Source organism: Mugil cephalus, chromosome 7 (assembly GCF_022458985.1).
Source record: "Mugil cephalus isolate CIBA_MC_2020 chromosome 7, CIBA_Mcephalus_1.1, whole genome shotgun sequence".
Lineage (NCBI taxonomy): Eukaryota > Metazoa > Chordata > Actinopteri > Mugiliformes > Mugilidae > Mugil > Mugil cephalus.
Genome location: NC_061776.1, coordinates 14,885,765 through 14,904,861, shown reverse-complemented (window position 1 = coordinate 14,904,861; position 19,097 = coordinate 14,885,765). Strand labels below are relative to the sequence as shown.

The window sequence follows — 19,097 nt, the reverse complement described above, 5'->3', positions numbered from 1 at the left end:
GTCTGAGAAAAGGCGGTTAACAACAAAGTTTTTTTTTTAAATATGCTTACATAAAGGTTTGTCTTTTCCAGCTAAGTGTTAAAGTCATGTCCTCTCTTATCTTTTGTGAAATTCTGTGGGTTTGGGAATTTTGAAGTTCAATGATCTGAGGGGGAGTTTACCACCAATGGATTGGCCTTTTAAAATGCTGATTCAGGTGTTTTCTTGCACCAGTATACTACATATCTCACTTGGACAATCTGTCCACACATGGACTGTTGTACAGCTGCCAGGTCTGTAAACGCTTGAGTCATGTCACTGTGTTACTCAGCAACCTTCAAGCGACGTCTCCTTTCCAGCATTGTTCCGTGAGGCCGTGTAAATGTCTCAGGAAACATCTGTTTAATAAGAGATACAGTTTTGATGGTCTCCATTTTGCAAAACCAGCTGTCAGTGTTGTTTCAGCGTGATGTCAGTAATTGCGTCTGGAAGCGGTATCACACGTCTGTGCCAGGACGCCTCATCGTTGTGAATCACTAGACACTGTGTCCACGCCCAAATTTGAGCCGACCTGGTGTTAACCCTGCACTCATTTTGATTATTGATATAATCCTCATAATCCTTATTTTTGCTTGTTTATTGAATCTGAAATACTTAAATATGCAAATAAGTAATTATCTATGTAAACTGTCTATATAAAAATATAAATTCAGGCTATTCTCTTAATAGCGCAATAATAACAGGGGATTAAGGGGGAGGGGCCTCTGTGGACCGTCCCACAGATTGGGATCTAGTGAGTTTGGAGGCCTGGTCAACACCTTGGGCCTTCTCCTGTCAGTGGTCATAATTTAATGGCTAATTTGTATACACATAACATGTTATCTGATAAAATAAAGACGAATCCATGTCAGTTTTTCAAAGTACAATGCAATAAAAATCAAAATGCATATCTTTGGACCACTTATTTTTTGACATGTTATGAAGGCAATGTCCGTGTTTTAGCCCCTGTCAAGCTACACTCAGAAGTTTATTTACTAGCTTAAACTTATTGTGTAGTATGCTAACATACTTCTGTATCATTAAATTTGTGTAGGAGCTTGAGTTGATCACAGTTGACCGGAGGATTTTGTTGTTATTTACGTCTTTGGTCAGGTATGTTTTTCTGTGTTTTAATGTATTGAAGGCCCCTGGCCGGCCCTTTTCCTATTGTGCTCCTTGGGAGAGGAACTCAAGTAGATCACAGTTGACTGGAGGATTTTGTTGTTATTTACATCTTTCGTCAGAATAAACGGAGATCGCCTCCAAAGATATCCTGGTCTGGGATTCTTCATCACATCACAACGCAGACAATGCTAGAATCTAACGGTTACACATGTTTTTTATTTTATTTATTTATTTTATTTATGTTTTTACCCTTCAAGTAACATCAAGTGTACTGTCTGTTACGGGTCATCTTTGTAACAAATCCCCTCTTTATAACCTGGAAATGTAGCTAAACACACATTACACCGTACTGCAAAAGTCAAACACTAGTTAAATATTAACTCCAGACCAGGCTGAAGAGACAGTGACTAAACTTTTTACTTTCTCCTTATAATAAAATCATTTCCACAGGCAGACACAACAAATAGTGGGTGCGCACCCGTGCACAATGAAAAATGCGAATCCCTTGTTTTGGCTACCGTGAGAGTAAAATGCTAGAAAGACTTTTTTTTTTGCATTTGGGAAATAAAGATTACGACTGGGTGGAGATCATACAATAAAATCTTCTTTTTAGGATTAGGGAGTGGAAGGCTTTTAATTAATGACCTGGCTTTAATGCATCTTCAATATCATCATAGAGGCACTCCCCTACACTATTCAATTCCGTCTCTTTTTTCCCAGAGAGCTCTCCTTGCGTTTGGAGTACATGTCCAGTCTTGCTGTGCCTTTTATTTAGAGAAGGTGTATTACCACAAAAAAAAGCAACCTCAACCGAACCTTTTGGTAAGAGGGAAAAAATTGCAGGGCGTGTCTTTCTGTGGCTTAGTGTTGGGGACTGGCCTTTCAAGAAACTATTATTATTACAAAGAGATTGTGTCACCTTGTAGTTGCAAATGCAGTAATTGCTCTTGGAGATACACGCAAATATTTAGCGCAGGCAAGTCATGCCAAGTCCAAGTCTCGAGAAAAGGACTCAAATTCTTAAATCGCTGGAAAATTCCACCTGAGGGCGTTGGTCACTGAAAGCCACCGTGTCCACCATGATCAGTGCTCCCGCTCCTCCCGTCTGTTTCACCCTCACACCTCCACGTGAGGCGGCGGAGCGGCTGTGTGCAATAGGTCACAGCTGGAACACCAGAGGGCACAGCGTGTCCATCAGTGGAGAGCTTTCTCCGTCAGCTCATGAAGCATTTGAGGCCTTGTAAGGTGTTCCATCGGGGCTTCGTCTTTTCTAACGTTCTTCAGTGAGATCTGGCACGACAGGATCACGCCGCGTCGAATGCTGGTTCCTAAAGATCTCGCCAATGTTTCTTATGCATGCATTTTTTTTTTTTTCAAACGACAATAGGCGTGTGAACATACCCGCTCCGTCCCTCCTGTCTGACAGTCTCACGCCTTTTCACTTTTCATAGACCGGGACACTCCTACATGTGAGTGGGACAAGCAGAGAGACAGGCTCATTAAGTTGTCAGCTCAAGTGAGCGTGCAGCATCGCTGACCTCTGAAATGGACTCCTTCTGACCTCAAGAATGTTGAACTCAGGATGACAAATTCCTTGTGCGAACCAGTGTCCCTGCACGTCTTTATTTTGTCAACCGAACAGGGCAATAGCACTTGTCAGGCTCCAAATAAACGACTGAGGGCAAGCAAGGCCACAGGAAGTTATTAGGATCCCAAGTAAAAATAAAACTAAATTATGCCTAATAATTCACAGGAAACAGGCAGAATGTGTGTTATTAATTAATTATTACAAGAAGAAAGGGCCACAGAGATCAACACCACTACAGACTAGAGGCACATCCATGAGATTTCAATATAGACTTGGTGACTAACTTTATTTGGGCTGGACCTAAAGTATGTTAGTGTGTTTGAAAGCAGCTCGTTAATGCTGTCACACAAGTTGACAGTTTTCCCGATGTTACTCATCACAATTCATCCGAACAGTGTTATTGCAACACAGCTTTGAAAAGCATTTTGCAGGCCTCTGCTCCGAGCTTCCCACACTGTTTCGTAAATACAGCAAGGTGTGGTTTCTCTCCAAAAGCCCTCAGCTTCCGTCTATTCACAGCAGAGCCATTATCTGCGCAACAGGAGACGGGGCGGGGAGAGGCGCACGGTCTGTCCGCAGTCCGGACAGCAGAGAGAGCAGAGAACGAACTTTAATGTTTTAAACTTTCTTACAACATAAAACAACATGAGCATGTACGGATCCACATCGAAACTGGCCACGATGGGCCAGAGAAGCAATTCCCGACCGGATTTGTCGACTTTCAGAAACGAAATGTACGCCGGTGGAAACGGCTTCCAGGGGGATTTTCAGGCTGGAGACGTCGGATACTCCTACAACACCTTCTCCAGGAGCTCGATGCACGGCGGGGGTATGGGAGGACAGAAGGTCCAAGTCAGCATGGGTGGAGGCGGAGGTGGTGGAATGAGGTAAGCGCTTTAAAGTCACCTGTTGGCTTTAAATGATTTTTAATGTCTCAACAAACACCTAAGAATCTGAATTGAAACCACGAATTCGCTCAGGCTTCGTGTCCAAAAAGCGTTAAACACACATGATACGAGCCCAAGTGGGCTCAGTAAAGACATTGCAAGTTCATATTTGATTTTTATAAGCAATACTGTGGGCACAGCTTAATTGTTTTAGGCCTGGCATGACTTATCGAGGTGGGTGTAAGGCCTCCACCTAACGTGTTTCAATCATTGTGTCTCCGTGTGACCCAACTGCTGCTATAATGTCTGTCTTAATATACTTGCACACTCTTGGACCTCCATATTTCATTCACTGTTATGATATTGTCAGTATGAAGTGAATGGTGGATACAGTACTACTTCTTGTCCTAGCGACCCAGGTGACCCACAGCTCATAGTCAGACTTAACAAAATAAACATGAAGGAACAAATAGAGTTGGGGTAAACATTTATTTATTTATTTTTTAAAAGGGGGAGATTTGAACTACTTTGTTTTGGTTGCTATGCTTCTGATTTTTTATTTTTGAAGAAACTTTTTCTCATTCACTTTCTGAGAAAACCACAGATGATTTACAAGCACCCATAGCAACTTAGTAACATATTAACTAAGGCTAAAACTAAATGTATTTTCATTCAAAGAAAACAACAACAGCACTGTTTTGTGTTTTGTGTAAAGCCCTTATAGACTGTAGTGAAGAACTTCTCAATAAAAAAAAAATGACTTCAACCATGCAACATCGCATATGTGCATGTGTAGGCGTACCTTTTTATTTATTTATTTGTTAATATCCGTGTTTGTTTGTTTTCGTGTGTAGTGCACATGCTATTCAGCAGAAGGCTTTTGCCCTGAGGAGCCAGTGTCAGGAGTTCCTGCACAAAGCAAAGATGATTCTCCAGAATGTAAGTGCACTGTGCATGCTACAGTAATTAATTGTAGACAGTAGGAAAACAATTAGTCGACTGATCAGTAAAGGTCTGCTTAATTTGGCTGAAAGTACATTGGTTTAAGGTTTTTTTGCTGGAGCTACAGTGTGTGTCCTGTGTGGTTTTCGTAGGGGGGTCCAATGATAGAAGTGGAGAAGTGTTTGATGATGGCTGCAGAGAGCATGGACCAGTTGAAAATCTGTATCATAGAGCTGCAGCAGATGCGCATACCCAACGACTTTGACAAAAGGTAAGACAAAAAAAAAATTTCAACAGGTGCACTGCTGTGTGCAGCATTTGCATGTTTTTATTTGCATTTGCAGGGCCGCGTGCGTATATTTGTGTTTTCTCCCTCGCTAATGTAGGTGAATGCCGGCGCATGAGGCTGCAGAGCAAGACATGGGTGTCATTTTGTACCGCACATAGTCCACTGTGTCTGCCCACCGGTGCTCTTTTGAAAGTCTTTTTTTTTTTGTACGTCCCTACAGCTTTGATCAGTTACAGCAGATGTACGTTGGCATCCAACAGCAAGTTGCCAGCGCTACTATCAGACGGAACAGAGCGAGCGTGACCTCTTTCGAGGGAGGACGGATATTTAATGACGCCATGGCCTGGATTGCTCAACAGAAGGTGAGCTCAGTGTATTTTGGAAAAGATTGTGAAAAAAAAACAACCCCACAGCAAGTATGAGCGATATGACGTAATTCAGTGATCTCTGATCCAAAGAAAACTCCTTATAAAACATTCAGCAATGACACCTTCTCATTATAATACTTGAACAGTTAATTGAATTGGCAGCAGTATTCTCAAATGATACAGTTAGAGACAGCATCTTCCACTGCTGTCTGGTAATTTGTTTGTCCGCGCTGAACGGTTTTACCTGCGTGCGCACACCTATAAGGCCCGTACGGATGCACTAGCGTGCACCGTTTTTCCATGCAAAGGTAGACAGCGCAGGGGGTGCACTTAACGCTATCGCTCACGCTGACCTCCTCCTGTAACCGAAACCATCTGGACTCGCTGCCAAAACCTGATCCTCGGCTGGAAAGAGGCTAAGAGGGGCTGCAGAAGGACTGAAACAATGGGGAGAGGGGAAGGTAGGAAGTGGGAGGTAGTGGTCATCATAAAGGAGCCGTGCAGTCAAGAAAAAAAAAAAAAAAAGGAAGACGAAGTAAAGGAGTGTGATATCTGACACTTTCCACTGTGTTGTTATGGGACGGGGCAGTTCGAGCTGCTCTCTCACATTCTTATGAGGAAAACGCCCTTCTACTCTCTTCACTCCCCCACACGGCAAAAAAAAACACACCCTGTCATTCTGTCACCACTTTCAACCTCACCCTTCAGTATTTCGCCATCCGTTCACCCCCTGCCCCCACCGCCACACCCCATTTTCATTTTCTTGTCTTTGTCTTTTTTTTTCTGTCTTCTCAAGGACGGGACAGCTGATTACACTTGATTACACTTGCTGCCATTATGCCAAATAAGTATGGCCTTTTCCCTGCCAGACTTTAGTCGACAGTGTTGCTGAATGTTGCTCTTGTATCTTCAGTCAAGTGTTCAGGAACTGAAAGGGAGTGGCGAGAGAACAAAAGCCCTGGTAGAGAAGAGAGAGGGAAAAAATGCAAGTAAAGAACAGGGGCTGGTCGACGTTTGTTTGCTGGCGGAGCTCCTATCAAAGCTGAGGCCTGTGAACAGGGGGGGGAATTGTTGGAATAGTTTCCAGCTTGACAACGGATACAGTGAGAGTATACTGACACCTGGAGGCCAAAGAGGAAAATGACATACCTGTTGAGATTTAGGAATACTGTGTGTAGTTCTTATCTTTATTTTCAACCAATCATATAAAATGTAGTGTTTATACACTCACAGTAAATATCTTCTTCACGGTGTCATTCTGCAAATATTCGATTCCCCTTAAGTTGACTTTGACAGTACAGTTGTTTTAAGCAGCTCTTGTGATTCAGGAGGTAGTAAACTGACATTTTGCGTATTACAGCGCATGATCGAGACAGCTCCATGGGGAGATGATTCTGCCACCATTGAAAACCAAATCGCGAACCACAGAAAGTACCACAGCACGATCCAGAGGAGCCAAGAGGTCGATCGTGCCAGAGATGATTTGGTAGGCTTTCCATTTCTCTGCTACTGTTCTTTGCTGGTCTTCTTAGTCTCTGTTTTACTTTATTGTTTATATGGAGCAATATCCTCTATGACTTTGGTAATATTATTCATAATTATTATTATTTTTTTTTTTTGTAGAATTCAAGGTCTGACAAGTACAACCTCGCCATGGTGGAACAAGAATGGGACAGCCTGCAGGTAGACACAATTGTTCTCTCAAAACCATTACCTGTTAATTACCTGTGTTGTTGGTTTGGTTTTGTTTTTGCTCCAAAAGTAAATTTGCCTTGCGTCCGTCGCAGAAAATGTCCCACGGTCGCTTGGAGCAGCTGCGTGACCTCCAGAAGATCATCGAGGAGATCTCCCGTGCCATCATGTGGGTGAACGAGAGAGAGGAGGAGGAGCTTGTGTTCGACTGGGGAGACAAGAACATTGACCAGTATATCCCCAGGAAACAAGAGAACTACTCAGTAAGAATCTCTTGATGAACTCTTTTTTTTTTTTAAGTCCACAGCTTAGCCTTTTTTAATCCTTAACTTCACTGTTTTACAGAGGCTGATGAGGGATCTGGAGGAGAAGGAGAAGGAGCTAAACAAGCTGAAGGTGAAAGCAGACCACCTCGTGAACAACAACCATCCCGCCTCAGATAAGATTGACGTAAGTAGGTCTGGTTTGCTCTCTCATGTTGCACATGATCCATTAGTTTTGTACTCATGCCGTGTGTGTGCGCCTGCAGGCCTACATGGACACCTTACAGACCCAGTGGAGCTGGCTTCTCCAGATTACTAAGTGCATCCACATCCACTTGAAGGAGAATGCTGCCTACAGCCAGGTAAGTCCTCAGTCCTCTCTCTAAGTCTTGTGGAAATAGTTCCTTGCAGAGTTTGACATGAACACTGACCAAAACCATTCCTCTTCAGTTCTTCAAGGAGGCCAATGAGACCTACGCAAAGCTGCAGAAGGAGCACGAGGTGATCCGGAGCAAATTCATTTGTGACAAGAACACCCCACTGGAGAACCTCAATGAGCTCCTGAAAAACCTGGAGGTATCATCTGCAAACTGCAACACATTCACTTTGTTCTGTTGAGTGACATGGGTGCTAATGATTACCATGTCTGGGGAGCCAGTTAGACTGGATTAAGCGACTCTGTGGAATGCTTTTGTATTTCCTTGTGAAGTTTCAAACTTTAGATGGCAAAACAAACAAACATTAGATTTTAAGTTCCGTTAAGAGCATTTGTGTTTGGTTTGTTTGTTCTTTTTCAGAAAGCAAAAGAGCGCATTATGGATAATAAGAGGCAGGTTCAGAGTCTGGTGAGCAAGTCTAAGTCCATTGTCAGGCTGAGACCCCGCAACCCTGAGGAGAAGAGCAGCACCCCGGTCATAGTCAAGGCCTTGTGTGACTTTAAACAAGACCAGGTATGATATGATTGCTCTCTCTATAAGGACACACACACACAGTATGAAGCTAGATTTATGCCACGTCCACGTCTCTCAGTGGCCAGACAAGCACAAACAAAATCTGCCTCTTTCTTCTTCCTGTTTACCACATACCGGAAACGGTTTCTCTCATTTTATTACCAGTGTACAGCTAGACGATTAGCGTTTGTAGCAGAGTATGCAGCCTACATGCAGATCTGGTGCAGAATTGTAAACCAATCTCAATTCGGTGTTGCTTTCGGGTTTTTCAGAAAGGTATATTAAAAGACAACGAGGGCATCCTGAAGGACAACTCACAACGCAGCAAGTGGCTGGTGACAGGACCCGGGGGCCTCGACATGATGATTCCATCTGTGTGCCTGATCATCCCACCACCAAACCCTCTCAGCATCGGGCTTGCCAACAAGTGAGAAACATTCAGTGATTGGACAGAAAGTAGATTGAACCTACAACAGCATTCTCATTACTGTTTTAAATTGTCATCACTATCATTATTAGTGTCTTCTGTGATTCATATTCGTGTTTTCTTTGCCTAGAAATGAGCAGTATTATGATGCCATCATGGGCATTTGGAATCAGCTCTACATCAACATCAAGAGTCTCATCTCGTGGCAGTACTGCCTCAAAGACATCAACTACATCAACTCTCTCACTCTCAGTATGGTAAGGTGCCACAGATGGCATTGTAATTTTACTTTTAAAAATGAATTGTTGCTGAATTTGATTCCAGTGGCCGCAGTTTGCGTCTCTCCTGAATCGCAGCTCCAGTGTCTTTTCCTCACCCTAACCCAATCTCAATTGTCTGGCAGCTGTCCAAGATGCGACCCGAGGAGTACCGCAGCATCATCAAAAGACTGGAGACCCACTACCAAGACTTCCAGCGCAACAGCCAAGGGTCTGAACTGTTCGGGGAAGAGGACAAGAGAGTCATCCAGGGCCACTTTGACAAAGCCCAAAACCACTATGATACACTGATTGTTCAGCTTCCTGCTTACAGTGAGTATAAAAAATATTGTCCTGAAATGTTAGTGGTGTAACAGTCCATATGTATTCATGCTAAACCTTTTGGATTTTAAATGACAGTTCGCTTGGTGTGCTCTCAATTGGTTTCAACACACTAGCAGAGTTTAATTTAGAATTTAAATAAGATACAAATATGTTGCCCATGTCTTCCTGGACCTCTTAATAGAGAGTCCAGATTATGTCACATGGCCTGCTAATTTATGGTTTCCACATGGTGCCTTGATGCAGAAATCGTACATATGGATGATGACTTGTACAATGGACATAGTGCCATTGTTTCCGCCATTTATTTATATTTTCCTAATTTTCCTACAGACAATAAATGTGACGAAGAGGAGAAGCCTGAACCCCAAAAGCCAGAAACCAGCAAGACTACCAAGGTCACCAAGGTCACTGTCACCAAAAACAGTCAACAGGTTCCCTCAACCAGTTCTACCCTGAGCCTCACACTGCTCAGCAGCCTGCAAGAACTCCGACGCAAGCTGGAGCTGGCCGAGTCCGACCTCACCACTCATCTCCACATTCCACTGGGAGAGAACAGTGTGCACGAGTGCTCGGTGCACATTCAGAAGCTGCAGGTCGGTTTATGACAAGAAAACTAAATATTTATTTCATGAACACCAAAGATGAATTTCTTCTTTAGGCTTTATTAAATTAAAAATGACTTCAAATGTGTTTTTTTAGGCGGTTCATCAAGATTTGGACTGTATTCATGATGAGTACTTGCGCATAAGAGAAAAGATCATCAAGCAGCTGGAGGGGATACCCGCAGACAGCGAACAAGCCAAGTATCTCCGCTCCGAACTGGATATCATCAACCAGAAACTGGGAGGACTGCAGGGTCTCTACTCAGCCTACCTACAGAGGTACGTCATTGTAGTGTCACACATCTGAGTAAATTATGCACAACATAAGGTTTGACCACTGAACTGTTGGATTGACTGTCTGTCTGCAACAGGCTGTCTGCACTTAAGGCCCTGCTCCACAGCATTTACCAGGCCGAGGATATCATTAAAGTACACGAGGCCCGGCTGACAGAGAAGGAGACCAGCTCTCTGGACCTTCGAGAGTTGGAAAACTATCGGCACACACTGAAGGTGCGGCATATATTTATTTCAAACTGTTGTCTCTTCTCCCTTTTCCAAATTCAATTCTCCTATTCAGTATTGTGTGGTTACCCAGCCCTATGTACATACAATTACTCTGAATCATTTTATTACTCAGGTACTATACAAATATCAGGTGCCTGTAATAATATACTCTTCAACTAACATTATTTACATAATTTGATATTGCGTAATTGCTGTCTTTATTCAAAGATATACAGTAAATCGTACTCTCCACATTTGAAAAAGAATATTACCAATTACTTTTAAAGGTCTGAGTTTGAGTGAAGATTCACAGTTAATGAACCAGATGTAAATTTCCAAGTTTGAATTAATTATTTGTCAATGTGTATAAGTATGAGATTCATATCATGATCAACATTATATAGAGTATACAGCTTGGTTAAATTGTAACTGACCTTTTTTGTGATTTTAATTTAAAGCAAATGAAGAGTGATCTGGACCAAAGAAGAGACTTGCTGACATCTATGGAGTCTGACCTGTCAAAAGCCTTGCACTGGAACGGTCAAATCTCTGATCCGTTACACAAGTGTGATGTAGCTTTATCCAAATATTCAGAACTGGTGGGCCAGTTGAGCGACCGCTGGCATCGCATCCAAACCCAGATCGATAGCAGGTACAGTGGGACAGTCAATATATACATGCACATGTACCCATGTCCTAATTTGTCATAGCTGTTACCAACAACGGGTTAGAATAACAACTGGTAAGAATATCTGTTCATCCCTTCCTCTTCCTCTCGCTCTTTCCTCAGAATGTGGGACTTGGAGAAGCAGGAGGCACAGCTGAAAGATTATCAGCAGACCAGCACTTCCCTGAGTCAGTGGATAGACAATGCCAGGAACCGCCAGGATACGCTTCAGATGGTCAAGCTCAACGACATCCAGACTCTAATGGATCACCTCAACCAGCAGAAGGCACGTCTTTCCTTGTTTCCTTCAGCACATTGTTATCACTAACTATATTACTGAGCATACGTGGAGCGGCTGTATTGTTTCAAAATATAATTAGTTCCTTGGATCTTGAAATTGAAATTTGAGATGAAGAACATAAAGAACAACTCATAATCTCATTAAAAGTCTTCTCTACTAAAGTATCAGATCATGTACATACGGATTGAATCAATGAATTTAATGAATGAACCTATTTCCTTACTGCACAGGTACTTCACAATGAAATTAAAGGAAAGAAGGACAGCGTTGAGCATGTGCAGAAAAACGCAAACGCCTGCGCTGCGTCAATAAAGGTTGGTGTTCGCCCAGTTTATGTGCAAAGTTTCAAGCCACGGCGTCCCAAGTACGGTTAAAAAAATAAATGTTTAAATCGTGTGTTTTAAAGGATTACGAGTTGCAGCTGGCTTCCTACACTTCAGGCCTGGAAACCCTGCTTAATATTCCCTTCAAGAGAACTATGCTGCAGTCCCCTGCTTCTGTGGTCAGAAATGAGGTACGAGTCATTATGTCACTTTCATTTGCACATTAAAACATTTCACATTTTTTTATTACACATTATGAGGGTTTATGGTGCGTTCCATTTTAACTCAGAACTTGGAATTTCCAAGTTCAAGTTCCAAGATTGGAATTTTCAACTGGAATGCCACTCGAATTCGTATTTTCTACTCAGAAAGTCATAGAGTACTCACTACCCTCGAGATGAGTTACCAAGATGGCCGCCCCGTGTGTAAACAGCAGTTAGAGGGTCCTGTAATATTTCGTTTATTAACACTTCTGATTAGTTTTTGTTGCATTAAAATTGGTCGTACAGACGGTATTTTCCCACATTCACATGTTGAAATACTGTTACAGTGTAATTTTTTCATGTGTTAGAACTACAAGCCCATGTCGCACTAACGATAGGTAAAAACAATAGCCTGGCAGTGCAAAACACCATCATGGCAAACTGTGATTAATAGTGTATTTTTTTCAACATTCTAAACAATTAAAACTTTTATATTTTATATTTAAGGTATTATAAATTTCACCTGAAAAATTATTTTAAAAAATGGCAAGCGATTGCAAGGACGCAACCATCTAGTTTTCCAACTTCTGTAACTGGAATACCAATAACTCAGTTGTGACATCATTCCCAGTGCCGAATTCCACCCTCCGAGTTAAATAGAATGCACCATTACATTACAAGGTTCAAATTGTGTTTATATCTTTTAATTTGTATGTGTCATTTAAAGATATAACTGGAATACAATTCATACTTGACTGCTTGACATCAGTATTCATCCATTCATTTTAACTCCATCAGGCGGGTGACCTCCAGGCGAGATACATAGAGCTACTTACTCGCTCTAGCGACTACTACAAGTTTCTTGGGGAGCTGCTGAAGAACATGGAAGAGCTGAAGGTAGCTACCGGATTTGGATGATCTCATTTAAGAGAACATTCTGCAAATCCAAAGATGCAAGTAATGGAAGTAAACAGGGAGATAAAGAAGGATAAATGAACAAAGATAAAATAATCCTTTATTATTTCAATGGTAGGGTATGTCTAAGGTGACTGACATTGTTGTTGCTCTCCTCAGATAAGGAACACAAGGATTGAGATGCTGGAAGAGGAACTGAGGCGTCTGAAGGATGACATTCAGGATCGTAGCCTAAAAAACAAGTCTCTGGAGGACACTCTGGCCCGCTACAAGCTGGACCTCGCTCAGTCACAAGACCAATTAATTTCTATGGAGGAAGTGAAGCGAACCACCGTAATACAAGCTAATGCTGCCAAGGAGAACCTGGACAGCACTCACAGTCAGCTTCAAGACCTTCATGAACAACTGACCCGCATCAAATACCAGCTGGAGGAGGAAAAGAGGAAAAGAAGGCTGGCTGAAGAGCGCTACACCAGCCAGCAAGAAGAGTATGAGGGTGCTGTTCGCCGCAGACAGAAAGAACTGGAAGAGCTCAACTGGGCCAAGATCGACTTAGAAAAGGCAGTGAAGGACAAGGAACGTGAACTGGAAAGGATGAAAATACAGCTAGAAGATGAGGCGGCACGTCGACGAAATGCAGAATCAGAGATCTCAAAGGTAAGAACACAGTGTACCCAGGAGATTAATCAACTTAAGCAGACATACGAGACAGAGATCCACGTTACCAAGACCACGATCCTAAAGGCCTCACAACAGAAAGAGGAAGACACAGCAGAACTGAAGCTGCACATTGACAGGCTCGCTGCTGAAAAGAGAGACCTTGAGGAGGAGCTAAGGAGACTGAGGATGTCGATTGCACACACAGAAGAGCAGAAATGCAGGGCAGAGCAGGAGGCCAACCAGCAGAGGGCATCTGTGGTACAAGAGTCAAGGGTGCGCAGTGAGCTAGAGGTGCAGCTGAGATCACTTAACCAGCAGAGAGATGAGGATGAGCTCAAATTAAAGGAAGCCACCAAGAGCAATCAGGAAAAGTCCAGGCAAATCAGCATGCTAACATTCAACCTGGAGGAAGAAGGGAAAAAGAGGAGAGCCTTGGAACTGGAACTCAATCACCTGAAACAAGCTGAGGCAGAACTAAAATCAAAGAACTCTGCCTACCTGGAGACAATTAACAAGCTTAAAGTGTCTGAGCAGGAGATCCACATCACCCGTGTGGAGCTGGAGAAACAGACCAGTGAGAAATCAAAGGCTGAGCAGAACTCAGCCAGGCTTCAGAGTCGTATCCGGGACCTTCAGTGCTCTCTGGATGGAATGGAAGCTGAGTTGGAAAAACAAAAAAAGGCAGCACAGGAAGAGTTCACTCGTAGAAAGAGAATAGAAGCTGAGTTGGAGAGGATGGGGCAAATCTGCAGAGAGCACACCACCACAATTACCACACTGAAATCTGTTCAGCTAGAGGCTTCCACTACTGGGAGGAAGTATGAGCAGGACCTCAGGGCTCTCCAGGAGGCCCTGGACAAGAGCCTGAGGGATCATAAAGCCACCAAGGAGGAATTGGCAGTGGCTACAGCTGAAGTGAAGACGCTGAAGCAGAAGCTTCAGCAGGAAGTCAACAGAATTTACGAACTCAACCAACGTAACGAAAGCCTGTACAAGACCATTGAGGAGAAAAGCCGCCAGCTTAATGAATACACTACTGAGATTGAACGCCTGAAGACTCTGACCCAGAACCTGACAAAGGAGAGGTTGAAGTTGGAGGAGGAGCTGAGAACAGTTAGACAGGAGAGAGATGAGCTGAGATCTAGCAAAGACAACATTGATGGAGAAAATGCCGCTCAGATCTCAGCCTTGCATGTCCAGCTTCAGTCTAGCACAAAGAGGACAGCGGAGCTCCAGGGTCTCATCAATGACCTGACCAAGGAGAGAGAAAAGCTTAAATTGGAAATAGACAAAATCCAAAAGCAGTCAATTGAGGTATTTTTAATTGTACTGAAGGATTACCTCCACATATTTCCACTAATTTATACTACTGCTTGCATTATCAATTATGTGTGTGTAAAGACTGAACCTGATTGCTGTATTTGCTATAGTTCTCCAGATTATGTATTTATCCTTTGGTTTAGAGTTTTGCATGAGACCTACTACAAATGCTTTTGCTTTGAAATGCATGCCATTGCATGTCATATTACTTCTCACTAATTCAGAGATCATCACACAACTTTACTCCTATTGTAATAACTATAACATTAATTAATCACTATGTCCTCACATTCTGGAAAACATTTTGTTTACTGACAAATGAATGCAATTTCAATTTCAAATGTTGATATTTTATACTACTTTTGTGAAATAATATTTTTGTGTATATAATAATGTCTCCTTTTACCTCTCCACAGACATCCATGATGGTGCATGATTCCCAAAGTAAATACAGTGAGCTGCTGCTGGAGAAGGATAGTTTGGTAACCAAGATTAAACTTCTTGAGCAGGACAAGAACCGTCAGCAGCGGCTAGAAGAGGAGCTCACCCGCATCAAGCTCACACTAGAGACCGAGCTTCGCAACAAACAGCGGCTACAGGATGAAAAAAATTCCATCTATAAGGAGTTAACCTCCATAAAGAGTCAGTATGAGCTGACAGCAAACCAGATTAGGCAATCTGAATCGGACCGGGACATGGCTTCCCGAGAGAGGCTGTCCCTCAAGAATGAGATTGAGAGGCTCACGAGAGAGCTGAAGAGTGTTGAGGACAGGTACAAAAACCGTCTGTTGTGCTCAGAAAAGGAGGTGTCAGAACTGACTCTAAAGAGAGATTCCCTGCTGAGAGAGATACAGAGACTACAGCAGAGGCCCAGCACGCTATGTAGACAGACTCAGACAGATGAGAAGGTCCTAACAGTTGATCCGTCCAAGCTTGTTTTTGATGGGGTGCGCCGCAAAGTTACAGCTCACCAGCTCTGTGACTGTGGTATAATCAGCAAATCTACTCTAGACAAGCTCCTTCAGGGAACTAAGACAGTGGATGAGGTAGCTGTGGACATCCAGCTTAGTCTGAAGGGAACTGGCATCATTGCTGGCATGACAAGTGGTAGTCAAGGGAAAATGCCCTTCACTGAAGCCAAAAACAAGGACTTCCTCAGCCCAGAGAGCGCTCTCAAGCTCTTGGAAGCTCAAGCAGCAACCGGCTACATAATAGACCCTACATTTAATGAGAAGATGCCTGTAGACACTGCTTGTTCAAGAGGGATTGTAGACACAGAAGACAGAGATACCTTGGTTACAGCTGAAGCAGCCAGCACAGGATTCAAAGATCCATACAGTGGCAAACTGTTATCTGTGGGCCAGGCATGTAAGCAGGGCCGCATAGACAAAGAGACAGCCATCCGCTTGCTTCAGGCTCAGGAGTCTGTTGGAGGCATTTTGGATCCAGTCCTGAGTGTGTTCCTTCCAAAAGATCTGGCCTTAGATCGCAATCTTATTGATGAGGAGCTCTACAGGGCTTTGAACAAAAAACCCGCCTGCTACCTGGATCCAGCAACAGGAGAGAAAATAAGTTATGCCAACCTTCGGAAGAAGTGCGCAGTGGACCCTGTGTCTGGCTTGCTTTTGCTCCGTGGTCCAGAAAAGTCAATGACAGTGAAGGGTCTCCGTGGTCAGGTCGCTGTCACAGAGCTCGTCAACTCTGGACTTCTGGATGAAACTGACTTGCAGAAGCTCAACCAGGGCAAACTCACCAGCAGAGAAATTGAAGAGAGGCTGAAGTCCTACCTCTACGGCTCTACCTGTATTGCAGGGATCTATGATGAGGCTAATGACAGAATAATGCCTTTCTATCAGGCAATGAAGGAAGGTCTGCTCATGAGAGGAACCACCCTGGAGCTTCTTGAGGCTCAAGCTGCTTCGGGCTTCATTGTTGACCCAGTAAACAATGTCTTCTTGACGGTGGAGGACGCATCTAAGAGAGCCCTGATAGGGAAGGAGTTCAAAAATAAGTTGCTGTCCGCAGAGAAAGCAGTAACTGGATACAAAGACCCATCCACAGGAAAGACAATCTCCCTCTTCCAGGCCATTGAGAAAGATCTTATCGAAAAAGGCCATGGAATCCGACTACTTGAGGCTCAGATTGCCAGCGGTGGCATCATTGACCCCAAAGAAAGCCACCGTATTGATGTAGCTATGGCCTATAAAAGAGGATACTTCGATGAGGAGATGAATGACATTTTAACTTATGAAGGTGATGACACAAAGGGGTTCTTTGACCCTAACACCAAGGAGAACCTGACATATCTTCAGCTGAAGGACAGGTGCATCACTGATGAAAAAACAGGCCTCATACTCCTGCCAATCAGAGACAAGAGGAAGCCCCAGAAGTCACAGGAGAGCCGCACCAATGTCCTCCGCAAGAGGCGGGTTGTGATTGTGGACCCAGACACGGGGCTTGAGATGTCAGTGAGGGAGGCGTATCACCGGGAGCTGATCGACTATGACACTTTCCTGGACTTGTCAGAACAGGAGTGTGAGTGGGAGGAAATAACTGTCACAGGGTCAGATGGTTCTGCACGCTTGGTGATAGTGGACAGGAAAACTGGAACCCAGTATGACATTCAGGACTGCATGGATCGTGGTATCATTAACCAAAAGGCCTTGGATCAGTATCGGGCTGGAACACTAACCTTGACCCAGTTAGCTGACGAAATTACAAGCAAAAGCAACAGCGCTGAGATAAACATTGCAGCCAGCAATGTAGATGACGTAGTCACCTGCAGCAGCCCCACTCACGCCACACCATCTTCTCCAACCGTCCGTAAACGCTTCAACAGTATTTCTATTACAGTCTCTCCCGCTGAGCTGTTTGATGACCAGAGCCCTGTGGCCGCCATATTTGACACGGAGACTTTGGAAAAAATAACTATTCCTGAAGGGCAGAGAAGAGGCATAGTTGACGCTATTACAGCACAGAGGTTGCTGGAGGCCCAGGCCTGCACAGGAGGTATCATCAACCCCGCTACTGGTGATAGACTGACACTACAGGAGGCTGTCCATCAGAGCATCATTGATGACAACATGGCCACTAAGCTGAAAGCTGCCCAGAAAGCTTATGTCGGTTTTGAGGACGTGAAGATCAAAAGAAAGATGTCTGCAGCAGAGGCAGTAAAGGAGACATGGCTTCCTTATGAGGCTGGCCAGAGATTTCTGGAGTTTCAGTACCTAACAGGTGGCCTGATAGAGCCTGAGACTGGGAGACGCATCACCATTGAAGAGGCTATCCGCAGAGGCTGGCTAGATGGCCAGGGCGCCCAAAAGCTTCAAGACACTCGGAACCACCAGAAGAACCTGACATGTCCCAAGACTAAACTGAAGATCTCATATAAAGAAGCAATGGATAGCTGCATGGTGGAGGAAAGCAATGGCATGAAGATGCTGCAGGCCACCTCCATATCCACCAAGGGAATCAGCAGCCCTTACAACGTCTCTAACCCAAGCTCTCGTTCTGGGTCCAGGGCTGGCTCCCGCACTGGCTCCAGGAGTGGCTCTCGTAGAGGCAGTGTGGACTACTCCTCTACTTTCTCCTACAGCTTCTCTTCCAGCAGCACCACCAATCAGTTTTAGTGCACAAGATTAAAGAAATAAAGAAATAAAATAAAAAAGTTACACTAGTTTTCACTGGCAGTTTCTGTGCAGTTTCAGTACCTTAACTCTGCTTTTTTTTGAATGTTTTCTGCTATTTACAAGATAATTGAGGGTTTGTAACTAATCAGCTTCTGAATTCATATAAATGTATTATGGTTGTTTGTGGTTTTTGAAAATCAAGTGTTTCATGTTGAGTACTATTTAGACTTTTTATGACATACATAACAAATGACTATATTTGTAATAGCTCATAATATATGGCTTTCTTCAAATTAAACATTTTGCTGTTTTAAATGTCTGTTGACTTCAGGTTCAGCGTAGCTTCAGATTTTTAGCTTGTTAGTTTATTGATTCATATATGTTTTTCATCTTTAAAGAACATTTTTTGATAATCGCAAACACTGTTTCATGTTTTTTTGTTTGACAATATAATCATCAACCATGAAAATTTGCCATTGCCATTGTAATGTTACACTTTCGTAATTACAAATAAAGCAGTCATGTTGATTGACCTACACTTTTTTTTATTGTCTTATCCTATTTTATTCCTACTAGCTGCACTCTATGAGAGAAGAAGAAATTGTATTACCAGTAATCAAGACATGAAGTTTGACGTCCGGCAGCACCTGGTCCATCCCATGTCTGTGTTCATAATTATGAATAATTCATTAAGTTATCAATGTGCCACGTGTGTCAGCCTGCAGAAGCACCTACAAAAAGCTAGTAGCAGCAAACACAATTTAAGCTTGAGCTAAACTGTTGATTTTGGGCTAAGACTAATTGTTGGTGCTAAAATCCTGA

The 19,097-nt window shown here is 43.3% G+C and overlaps 1 protein-coding gene across 2 annotated transcripts; it reads left to right on the top strand.

Annotated features, from left to right (window-relative positions):
• The first annotated feature begins 3,232 nt into the window (after positions 1–3,232).
• Positions 3,233–18,808, top strand: dspa (desmoplakin a). Of its 2 annotated transcripts, none has more exons than XM_047588886.1 (24): positions 3,233–3,618; positions 4,473–4,557; positions 4,713–4,831; positions 5,070–5,211; positions 6,578–6,703; positions 6,841–6,900; positions 7,005–7,172; positions 7,255–7,359; positions 7,439–7,534; positions 7,623–7,748; positions 7,970–8,122; positions 8,395–8,549; positions 8,680–8,806; positions 8,953–9,139; positions 9,482–9,744; positions 9,851–10,032; positions 10,125–10,263; positions 10,716–10,909; positions 11,048–11,210; positions 11,456–11,539; positions 11,632–11,739; positions 12,550–12,648; positions 12,826–14,640; positions 15,063–18,808. In XM_047588886.1, the coding sequence occupies exons 1-24, from the start codon at positions 3,377–3,379 to the stop codon at positions 18,273–18,275; spliced, it is 8,151 nt and encodes a 2,716-aa protein (XP_047444842.1). In that variant the 5' UTR covers positions 3,233–3,376; the 3' UTR covers positions 18,276–18,808. The 2 variants fall into 2 exon arrangements, with proteins under 2 accessions (XP_047444842.1, XP_047444843.1); XM_047588887.1 differs by having other exon boundaries at positions 3,237–3,618; positions 12,826–13,323.
• The last annotated feature ends 289 nt before the right edge of the window (positions 18,809–19,097 follow it).